Source organism: Miscanthus floridulus, chromosome 7, assembly GCF_019320115.1.
Source record: "Miscanthus floridulus cultivar M001 chromosome 7, ASM1932011v1, whole genome shotgun sequence".
NCBI lineage: Eukaryota > Viridiplantae > Streptophyta > Magnoliopsida > Poales > Poaceae > Miscanthus > Miscanthus floridulus.
Genome location: NC_089586.1, coordinates 31,950,418 through 31,961,141, shown reverse-complemented (window position 1 = coordinate 31,961,141; position 10,724 = coordinate 31,950,418). Strand labels below are relative to the sequence as shown.

Genomic DNA, 10,724 nt, shown 5'->3' with positions numbered 1-10,724 from the left:
CATTGAATTAGATTTATAAATAAATCTATAACTAAGTTCTACATGATCCAATGAGTATAAAATTTTTACTATAGTTCAAGCATACAATAATTAGCCCACTATAACAATTTCACCACAATTGAACTATAGAAACTGCAGTTATGAATTAATTATAGAAAAATATAGATCTAAGCTACAACAAAAAATTTGTATTAAAACATACTATATCATATATTCTATGTGTAGATCTACTCATATGGAGTCCAAAAAAATTGAATTTTTCATTTTATAATTTTTCTGTGATTTACTATGATTTTTCAATGATTCAGCCAAAATAAATAAAAAAGAAAAAGACAAAACTGCCTTTGAAAATCGCTTATAACTTGTCAGGGAGGTAAAACGAACAGTTTTAAAAGCTTAGGGAGATAATTTATCTGATTGTAGAGTTTGGAGAGGGAAGTTGACTTTCGCAAAAGTTAAGACAACTAACCTGGACTTTTTTTCTTTATTTAATAAAAAAATTCAAATTCGGCTGAAAGGTGGATCGGCCCATCAGTAGCCCACAGACAGCGCCCGCCTACGGCCTATCCGCGTCAGCCCGCCGGCGAGGCAACGCACGAGACCCCCAAATTCGCGAGACGACCAAGGCAGGCCGCGCCGGCGGCGGCCGCCGGCCACGCGCCGTCTTCATGGCGTTCGGCACTCAAGGCGACGTCTTCCCCATCGCAGTATGCTTCTCTTCCTTCACCTCCCCCGCTCCCCCTCTCGCAGCTGACTTCTGGAGACAATTTTGCTTCCTTTTGCTCCACCTGTTACTAAGCCGTCAGAATACACCAGAATTAAGCTCAGGGACTCGATTTAGTTTGGAGGGCTGTGCTTTCAATTTGATTCCATCCGCATTCGTTCTGTAGGCGCTTGCTGCAGCTTTTGGGCGTGACCAGCAGGAGTATGCTGTGGTGTTCATCACTCATTCCGCGCACCGGGTAAGAAGGATTGCTAAAGGGGAACAGTTTTCATACTCCGGTTTACTTCATGTGCCATAATGTAATGAACTTGGTGCAGAGTTTGTCAGCACATCTAGCGCCCAGCAATGTCAGATACATGCCTGTGTCAAGCCCGCCTGTCCTCGCTGCCGAACAGGTAGAGAATATCTCAAGTAAGTGCCACTGCCAGGAGGCTAATTGAATCACATGTGGTCCAGTTATTTCCTGGAAAAAACGATTATTCATGCAACTATCTTTCTTAGGCGATTCTATTCAATCAAATCATGAGCGTGAGTCCTTTTCAATGCGGAAAAAAGCCATTCAGATGGAGCACAGGAAAGAATGCTTGTCTTCAATTGAAGAAGTTTTTGGAAACGATCCAAGCATCAGTGGGGATTTTATTGTGATCAATTTCTTTGCTTTGGTAAGTAACTAAGTAGTATCTTTGTTCATGTATAAGTTAGAACTTGGTTTTGTTATTTTCTTCAAAATATTCTGTTCAGTTATTAAAAGTGGTGGTAATGATATGAAAACCCTGATTCACAACACATGTTGAAAATTGAAATAATGGATTTTATCACACATGACAGAGGACATATCCACGATATTTTTAACCAATCAGTTCTATATTTAGGAAATCAGAATCATTTCTAATAACCTAATTCAGCAACAAAATGCTTTTTATGCTATCATAATATGGGTCATCTCATGATTTAGGAAGGTTGGCACCTCGCAGAACTATTCCAAGTAAAGTGTGTCATTGCTGCTCCCTATTTTGTTCCGTATAGGTACTTGGGCTATATTGATTTCGATTTCACATATGCATTTTAAATTATTTCATTAGGGGGTTATCTAATCTTCTACAGTATTACTCTATTAGATATGTATCAGTAATTTTAGTGTGTTTATGCCTCATTTTCAATAATTTAATATTCTGGCACTTGTTTTTTTTTCAGTGCTCCTACATCATTTGAACGTCAATTTAAACAAAATTTTCCTCTACTGTACAAGTACTTCCAAGAAGCTCCTGCAAACATGGTACAGAATAATGCCTCATAACAATGTTTTCTCTCTCAAATCTTCTTTGTCATTGGATTTATCAGTTTCGGATTGGCAAACATATCTTTTAAAGTAGCTACTCTATTTAACTTATCTGCATGGCGTGCAGATAAATTGGGTCGTCTTCTAGAGACATAGTCTCATGACTATTACCATTTTATGTATTTCACACAGTGCCCATTATTATTATTATATAAGAGGAAACAATAGAGCACTTCATTCTGTAGACACCAAGCCCTGTAGAGCAGTTGGGATATCCGTTAGATCCTTGAGGCTGAACACTTTTACCATTCTATGTAATTATCAGGTTTGCCATAGTGCCATACACCATACTTATGCTATGTGATTTTTATTCTATCTCTACCTCTGTGACACAGACATTGCAGATTCTCATATGTTAGCATCTGAAATGTATGAGAAATGTTGTATGCCTCTTAAGCATTGAGGGGGAAAAATGCTACATTAATGTTGTAAAGCAATGGTAGGTCTGCTGGACTGACATTATCGACTGGATGTGGGCACTCTTCACGGAAAGTTGGGGATCATGGAGAAATGATTGTCTGAATCTTAGCCCTATTCCTTTCACAGTGGGTATTATCTATAATTGTTTTTGTTTGTATGTTTGCAGTCCTGTTTAAGCTGTTGGAACATTACTGAGGTCAGGTTTTCTGATAACTGCAGGATCCAGTAACCAATCTTCCTTTGTGGCATGTGCGAGAGGAGTCACCTTTATTACTGTTAGTATCATGCCTTTGATATATGAAGCCTATGCCTTATATGAGAACAATCAAGTTAATACACCTTCATATTCTATATTCTGTGAGCTACTGCTTTGACAACGGAAAACTTAGGAAATGAAATATTGTGATTGATTGATGGTAATTAATTGTACAATGATAAACCACCCTTGTATTAGTTTATACTGGATAAATGATTATTAGTTTTGTTTTTCCAGGTATGGTTTTAGCAAAGAAATTGTGGAGTGCCCAGGTGAGCTCTGGTGCCCCCACATTTTTTTAAAATCATTTTAGATGTTTATATTTCTTCACATTTCATGTACCTAATTTCAGTAATACTTTACATAACATCATGGTAGGATATTGGCCATTCAATGCTCATGCTTGTGGCTTTTGGTTTCTTCCTATGGCTTGGCAATTTTCTTGTGACAAATGCATGGAGTTGTCTGGAAATACCAATTCTTCATCTAGCGGTATGTTGTGTGCAAACCATTTTTCCCTGGAACACTTCCTGACAAGGAATGCTTATTCATCAAGACCTATATTTGTAGGATTAAGTTCCATTGGTAGGTGTGTTCTCATCCAATATTACTCGTATTGTTATTTTTACTCTTTCTATCCTGGTGCTTGTGCATTGCAATGGATCTCCAACAAATATTGAAATTATGTCTCTACTCATGGAGCTATTCATCGTTCACAAATATTATTTTTTAACCTTGAAGCTACATAGATTTTCTGACCTATCATTAATCCATAACCTCAAAGAAATTCAGTACAGCTGTGCACAAAGGATTCACTGAGCATACACATATGCATGAACAAATCAATGCACAAAAGTCCTCGGAGTTAAGGCATAGTAGAACTTTAGAACTAACCACCACCACCAACTAATCTTTTTAAGTAGTGTATATCAGAGTATGTAGATTGTAGAACCTAAGTTGATCAGCTCTCATTGCCTTATTTTGCTCTAAATGTAGCTGTTAGTAGAAAGTTATGGACATGGCTTTGCACTTTGCAAAACATTCTACGTTCTAGGTCTAGCTTCATTTTACATATCTATGTTCTATGTTTTTAGGAGTTTTTTTTCCTCTTGTCATTCCAAATCTTCTTAGAAATTTGCCAGATTTTTTTTCTTACATATTTTCTTTTATGACCAATCTGGTGCAGAATGGGCTTTCTTAGAAATCCTAAAGTGTTTTTAATGGTGCTTAAGGCTGCCATAGAGTCATCAGACTATAGATTCATCCTTTTTTCATCTGGATACAAGCCATTGGATTCTGCAATCCAATCCATTGCTTCATCAGAAAATGAATCAAGAGGTGTGGAGTCACCTTCTCTTGGTGGTGACAGCACTCTCCTTTTTAATGGCCATCTTTTCTGCTTTTTAGGGTGAGTACTAGATTGATGTTATATATGCTTGTCCTGCCATGTGGAATTGGTTGTGAGTAATATTACAATTTTCAGATCAATACCGTACAGTTGGCTTTTTCCTAGATGTGCAGCTGCTATTCACCATGCTGGCAGGTAAGAGAGCACTCATTTTTTCTCTCATTGGCAAGTGTCTGATTCATAATCTTGCACGATACTGGTACTTCCGCAAACGATTTTATGTTTTTACTGCTTTGATAACAGTGGATCTACAGCTGCAGCACTACTTGCTGGAATCCCTCAGGTGACAGCAGTTTCTATAGCTTCGTCATGTTTGAGGCTGTCTTTCTGCTGCTCTTTTCTTGTCCTTTACTAAACTTGTGATACTTGGATGTGTAAGAAGCATCGAGCCTAGTAATTCTATAACAAAAAATTGAAGTTCTGATACCGATTCAAACAAATACGTCATCTGTCAAGGGCACTGTAGTTTAAGGTAGCTGGCCCTCGACTACGAAGCTCGTAGTCTCCGGCTGAGTCTTCCAGGGCGGAGGTTATACCCCTCTCAACCGGCTGGGCTTAGAAGGCGTGGAGGAAGAAGAGAATAGGAGATTAATCTTGCTTAATTCATTCTTCCCTGCTTACAGGAATAAATAGCCAATGGCTCAACCAACTATGGAAGGAATTCCCCTAATTATAGGACTAACCAAAACAGCCTCTAATCCAATCCCTGATTTCTAGCCACTGGAAGTTGCCCCTTCGGGCTGGTGGACCGCGCGCTCTGCGCGCTCAGCCGCGCGGCGTACGTCGCGGGCGCGCCTGTGCCTTGCGTACGTCCGTCCACACATGACATCTCTCCCCGCCTCGAAGTCCAGCTCGTCCTCGAGCTGAAAAGCCGAAAACCGAGAGCGGAAGTCATCCAGATCCTCCCAGGTAGCAGCAGATGGTGGCTCGCCCTGCCATTCGACGAGCAGCTGGCGCACGCCCCTGGCGATCCGGGCCTTGGCGACCTTGGCTGGTGCAGGAACAGCAGCCCCGTGCCGTAGTGGGGGTAGTGGTGGAGGGGTAGCCGGCGGTGTGCCGACGAACTTCCTGAGGACGCCGATGTGGAACACGTCGTGCAGCCGTGCTCCGGGGGGCAGCTGGAGGCGGACAGCCACCTCGTTGATCAACTCCAGGACCTGATACGGCCCGATATAGCGAGGCTTGAGCTTCCCCTTGGGCGCGTTGGGGAGGGACGCCGCAGCGCGTTGCCGAAGGCGCAGCCAAGCCCAGTCGCCGACCTGGAAGGACACCGGGCGATGGTGCCGGTCGTAGATGCGCTTCTGTGCCGCCTGAGCCTGCTCCAGGCGATAGCGGACGTCGTCGAGGAAGGCAGCGCGCTCCTCCATCTCCTGAGCCACCGCGGCCACCCGGGTCTCGCCCGGCTCATAGGAGCGAATGGCCGGGGGATCCCAGCCGTAGACCACCCGGAACGGCGTGTCGCGGAGAGAGGACTGGTAGGCGGTGTTGTAGATGTACTCCGCCCATGGCAGCCACCTGAGCCACTGGCGCGGACAGTCACCGGAGAAACAGCGCAAGTACATGACGATGACGCGGTTGGCGGCCTCGGTCTGTCCGTTCGTCTGCGGATGGAAGGCGGATGACATGAAGAGCTTTGTCCCGGTGAGCCGCATAAGCTCCTGCCAGAACGCCGACGTAAACACCGGATCGTGGTCCGAGACAATGGACTGTGGGACACCATAGAGGCGAACGATGTCGGCGAAGAAAGCCTGGGCGACGGACTCCGCGGTGTAGGGGTGTGCCAACGGGATGAAGTGGCAGTACTTGCTGAAACGGTCCACCACGGAGAGGATGACTGTCTTGCCCTGCACCTTGGGTAGCGCCTCGGGCAGCGCCTCGATGAAGTCGATGCCGATGTCGGCCCAGACCGCGGATGGCAATGGTAGCGGCTGCAGCAGCCCCGTCGGCCGGAGGTGGTCCGACTTGAACTGCTGGCAGGTACGGCAGGCCTGCACGAACTCCTGCACGATGCGGCGCATGTTGGGGAAGTGGAAATCTCGCCGAAGGCGATGGAGAGTGCGGTGGATGCCTTCGTGGCCATCGTTGTGGACGGCTGCCATGACCTCCTGGAGTAGCGGCGACGCGGGTGGGATGTAGAGGCGGCCGTCGTAGGTGACCATGCCATCCACCAGTGCCCAGGGGGCAGCGCGGGCGCCCGCACGGACCTCGGTGTAGAGGGCGACCAGGGCCGGGTCGGTGGCCTGGGCATGGCGCAGACGGTCGACGAGGTCGAAGCGGGGCGCCGAGATCGCCATGACCTCCCCCTGTTCGGTGTAGCGGCGGGAGAGGGCGTCAGCGACGATGTTTGTGGCGCCGGAGCGGTACTCCACCGAGAAATCGAAGCCCAAGAGCTTGCCGACCCAGTGGTGCTGAGGGATCGTGGCGAGGCGCTGGTCGAGGAGATACTTCAGGCTGTAGTGGTCCGTCTTGACGATGAAGCGCCGCCCCCAGAGATACGGCCGCCAGTGCCGTACGGCCTGGACGAGGCCGATAAGTTCGCGCTCGTAGGCGGCCAGCGCGCGGTGGCGGGGCGCCACTGGTCGGCTGAAGAAGGCGACCGGGTGGCCTTCCTGAGTCAGGACCACCCCAAACCCGACGGTCGACGCGTCGCACTCGACGGTGAACAGCTTGGTGAAGTCCGGCATGGCGAGGACGGGGGGCGGCCGTGATGGCGGCTTTGAGAGCCGCGAACGCCGAGGCTGCCGCGTCGTCCCAGGAGAAGCCCTCCTTCTTGAGGAGCGCCGACAGTGGTGCAGCAAGTGCCCCGTAGCTGTGGACGAACTTGCGGTAGTAGCCTGCCAGACCGAGGAAGCCGCGTACTGCCCGCACCGAGCGCGGAGCCGGCCAGTCGTGGATCGCCTGCACCTTGGCCGGGTCCATGGCCACCCCCTGCGCGGAGATGATGTGGCCGAGGTAGGCGACGGAGGGGGCTCCAAAGGAACATTTGGAGCGCTTGACGAAGAGCTGGTGGCGTCGCAGTTCGTCGAGGACGGCCCGAAGATGACGGAGGTGATCTGCCCATGTCCTGCTGTAGATGAGAATATCATCAAAAAATACCAGGACGAAACGACGGAGAAACGGCCGGAGCACGTCATTCATCAGGCTCTGGAACGTTGCCGGAGCATTGCATAGCCCGAATGCCATCACCAGGAACTCGTAGAGGCCATCGTGGGTGCGGAACGCCGTCTTGTGAACATCTTCCGGCCGCATCCGCACCTGATGGTACCCGGACCTGAGGTCCAGCTTGGTGAAGAACTTAGCGCCATGGAGCTCGTCGAGGAGCTCGTCAACCACCAGAATCGGAAAGGCGTCCTTGACGGTGAGCGCATTGAGCGCCCTGTAGTCGACGCAGAAACGCCACGAACCGTTCGGCTTTTTGACGAGGAGGACCGGCGACGAGAAGGGCGAGTCGCTGCGGCGGACGATCCCCTGCTCGATCATAGCGGCGCACTGCCGCTCCAACTCGTCCTTGTGTGCCGCCGGGTACCGATAGGGCCGTACGGCGACGGGCTGGGCGCCGGGCTTCAGGGTGATGCGGTGGTCGTGCGCGCGTTTGGGGGGTAGACCCGCCGGGTCCGCGAAGAGTCCCCCGTACGCGTGCAGCGGTGCGTCGAGGAGAGGGGCGGCCTCCGAGGTGGCGCCTAGGGACGGTGCTGAGGGGCAGGCGACGCCTGTCCAGGAGACTGGGCGCCCCTGGTGCTGGAACGTCATGCGCCGGCGGCCGAGGTACCAGACGATGGCCCCCCGCGTGCCCAGCCACCGTGTCCCCAGGACGACGTCGTACCCTGCCAGCGGCATGACGAAGAGGTCAGCCGGGAACGCGACGCCGTCGATGAGCAGGGGGGCGTCGCGGATGACGCCGTCGCAGGTGACGCGCTCGCCGTTCGCGACCAAGGCGGTGAGGCGGGGGCGCTGGCGCAGAGGAAGGCCGGAACGCCGGGCCGCTGCCTCCGAGATGAAATTATGCGTGCTGCCGGAGTCGAGGAGAGCGACGAGGGCTGTGGCGCCGAGGGCCACGCGGATCTGCATGGTACCCGCCACAGGGACCCCAGCCACGGCCTGAAGGGAAAAGCAGGGGGCCTCGGCGTCGGGCGCGGCCGTCGCCGCCTCGTTCGCGACGTCGTCAATCTCGACACCCTCCAGGAAGAAGATGCGCCTGCAAAAACGGTTATGGCCGCGAGTGTATTTCTCGTTGCAGTTGAAACAGAGACCGAGACGGCGGCGCTCAGCCATCTCCTCGGGCGAGAGGCGGCGATTTCCGTCACCGCGGCCCGGCTGCGCGGCCGCCGGGGGTGCAGGCAGTGCCAGCGGCTGTGGTGGTGGCGGCAGGGCGGCCCGGGGAGCGGGCGCAGGAAGGATGCCCCGCGCAGGCGCGCGTGGCGCAGGCGGCGTCGGGCGCTCGGCCTCCATCAGCTCGATCTGGCGTGCGATGCTCATGGCAGCGGCGAGCGAGTCGGGGTTGTGGAGGCGAACGGCATGGCTGAACGGTGCCAGCAGACCGCCGGTGTAGAGCTGGACGCGCTGCTCCTCGTCCAGCCGACCCGCACGAGGCAGGAGCGCCTGAAAACGGTTGGAGTACTCCTCGACGGTGCCCGTGCGCCGGCACTCGGTGAGTTCGAACAGCGGCGCCGACCGGAGCGGCGGCCCGAACCGCAGGTTGAGGAACTCCTTGAAGCGCGCCCAGGTGGGCGTGCCGGAGTTCTCCTCGAGCTGGGTATACCACAGCTGCGCGACGCCGTCGAGGTGGTAGGAAGCCTGCCACACGCGTTCCTCCGCCATGGTACGGTGTTGGCGGAAGTAGGAGCCTCATTTGTTGAGGAAGAGCATGGGGTCGGTGGTGCCGTCGAAGCGTGGGAAATCCCACTTCTTATGCTTTGGCGGGTAGTCAGGGTGCTGACCTTCCGCGCGCCGATCGCCACCGCCGCCGCCGGCGGACGACTCGGACTTCTCCTTCTTCAGCGAGGCCATATCGGCCTTCATGGTAGCCATGTCGTCGGTGAGGGCCTTGATGGCTGCCATGAGGTCGGCTGCGGAGGGCTCGGCCATGATTGGCGCGAGGGAGACGGACGCGGCTGAGGAGGGCGATGGGGGTGCGGCGGAATCGGGCTGGGCGGCTGCGGAAGAGGAACGGGAGGAGCGGGTGGGAGAGGATCGACGAGACCGTGATACCAGGTTGTCAAGGGCACTGTAGTTTAAGGTAGCTGGCCCTCGACTACGAAGCTCGTAGTCTCCGGCTGAGTCTTCCAGGGCGGAGGTTATACCCCTCTCAACCGGCTGGGCTTAGGAGGCGTGGAGGAAGAAGAGAATAGGAGATTAATCTTGCTTAATTCATTCTTCCCTGCTTATAGGAATAAATAGCCAATGGCTCAACCAACTATGGAAGGAATTCCCCTAATTATAGGACTAACCAAAACAGCCTCTAATCCATCCCTGATTTCTAGCCACTGGAAGTTGCCCCTTCGGGCTGGTGGACCGCGCGCTCTGCGCGCTCAGCCGCGCGGCGTACGTCGCGGGCGCGCCTGCGCCTTGCGTACGTCCGTCCACACATGACATCATCTTCAAGATTCTGCATTTTCTTGACCATTTAATGATATGGCTACCTGCTTTGGGATTGACCCATTGTACTAAATCTTTTCATGCAGGTAACATGTCCTTTCCTGCTGGACCAATTTTACTGGGCAGAGAGGCTACATTGGTTAGGAGTGGTGCCTGAACCCCTACAAAGACAAAATCTAGTCCCAGATAATGATGACGCCTTGAGCATCCACAATGCTGCCGATGTGCTAGTTGGAGCTATCAGATCAGCTTTATCACCGGAAATCAAAACTCAGGCGGCCAAAATTGCTGATAGGCTTTCTTTTGAGGTGCGTTGTCTCGATGGAACTCTACAATCATTGTATCAAGGGTATAGCCATATAGACCAATGCTTATTATTTTCAAAAAAAGATTGAAAACTTACTACTTTTCACTTTGTTATATTGTGCACAGGATGGGATTGGAGAAGCCCTCAGGATCTTGAAGGATAGAGTGTTGACTCAGAACAAAACCTGAGCCATGATATCTGTGTGGCAGTAGGAATCAGGACCAGAAACATCTAAAATTACTGATCATAATACTCTTAGAAAACAATGCACGCAATTATTGTGTCAGTTTTTGTGTGTGTTTGTGTGTTGGGGTTGGGGGTTGGGGGATTGAGTTGCTTTGTTTCTTGATGGGAAGACGGAATAAAAGGCTGATGCCTCTGCCAATAGAGATTGTAAAAAGAAAGAAAAAAAAATGCAATTCTCAATTCCCAAAGAGAGAAACAATTTTAACTTTGACCACCTCTATAGGAAAAAAGTATTAATCAAATAAGTATCGTTATATTGATTATGAAATATATTTTCATAGTAAAACTATTTAGAGACATAAATATTGATATTTTTTCTATAAAATAAGTCAAACTTGAGAAAATTGCATTGTTTTTGGGACAGAGGGAGTAGTAGCATAATTGGCAACATATTGTTTTATCTCGTCATGTAAAGTGACCCAAACTGAG

General features: G+C 50.6%; 1 protein-coding gene across 1 annotated transcript; it reads left to right on the top strand.

Moving 5' to 3' along the window:
• The first annotated feature begins 562 nt into the window (after positions 1 to 562).
• Positions 563 to 10,479, top strand: LOC136466815 (sterol 3-beta-glucosyltransferase UGT80B1-like). Its single transcript, XM_066465334.1, has 15 exons — positions 563 to 707; positions 891 to 962; positions 1,042 to 1,135; positions 1,226 to 1,386; positions 1,680 to 1,750; positions 1,919 to 2,000; positions 2,507 to 2,608; positions 2,703 to 2,758; positions 2,977 to 3,011; positions 3,118 to 3,328; positions 3,926 to 4,147; positions 4,223 to 4,282; positions 4,391 to 4,430; positions 9,829 to 10,050; positions 10,175 to 10,479. Exons 1-15 carry the CDS (start codon positions 669 to 671, stop codon positions 10,235 to 10,237), a joined length of 1,530 nt encoding a protein of 509 aa, XP_066321431.1. The 5' UTR covers positions 563 to 668; the 3' UTR covers positions 10,238 to 10,479.
• Positions 10,480 to 10,724: the final 245 nt, after the last annotated feature.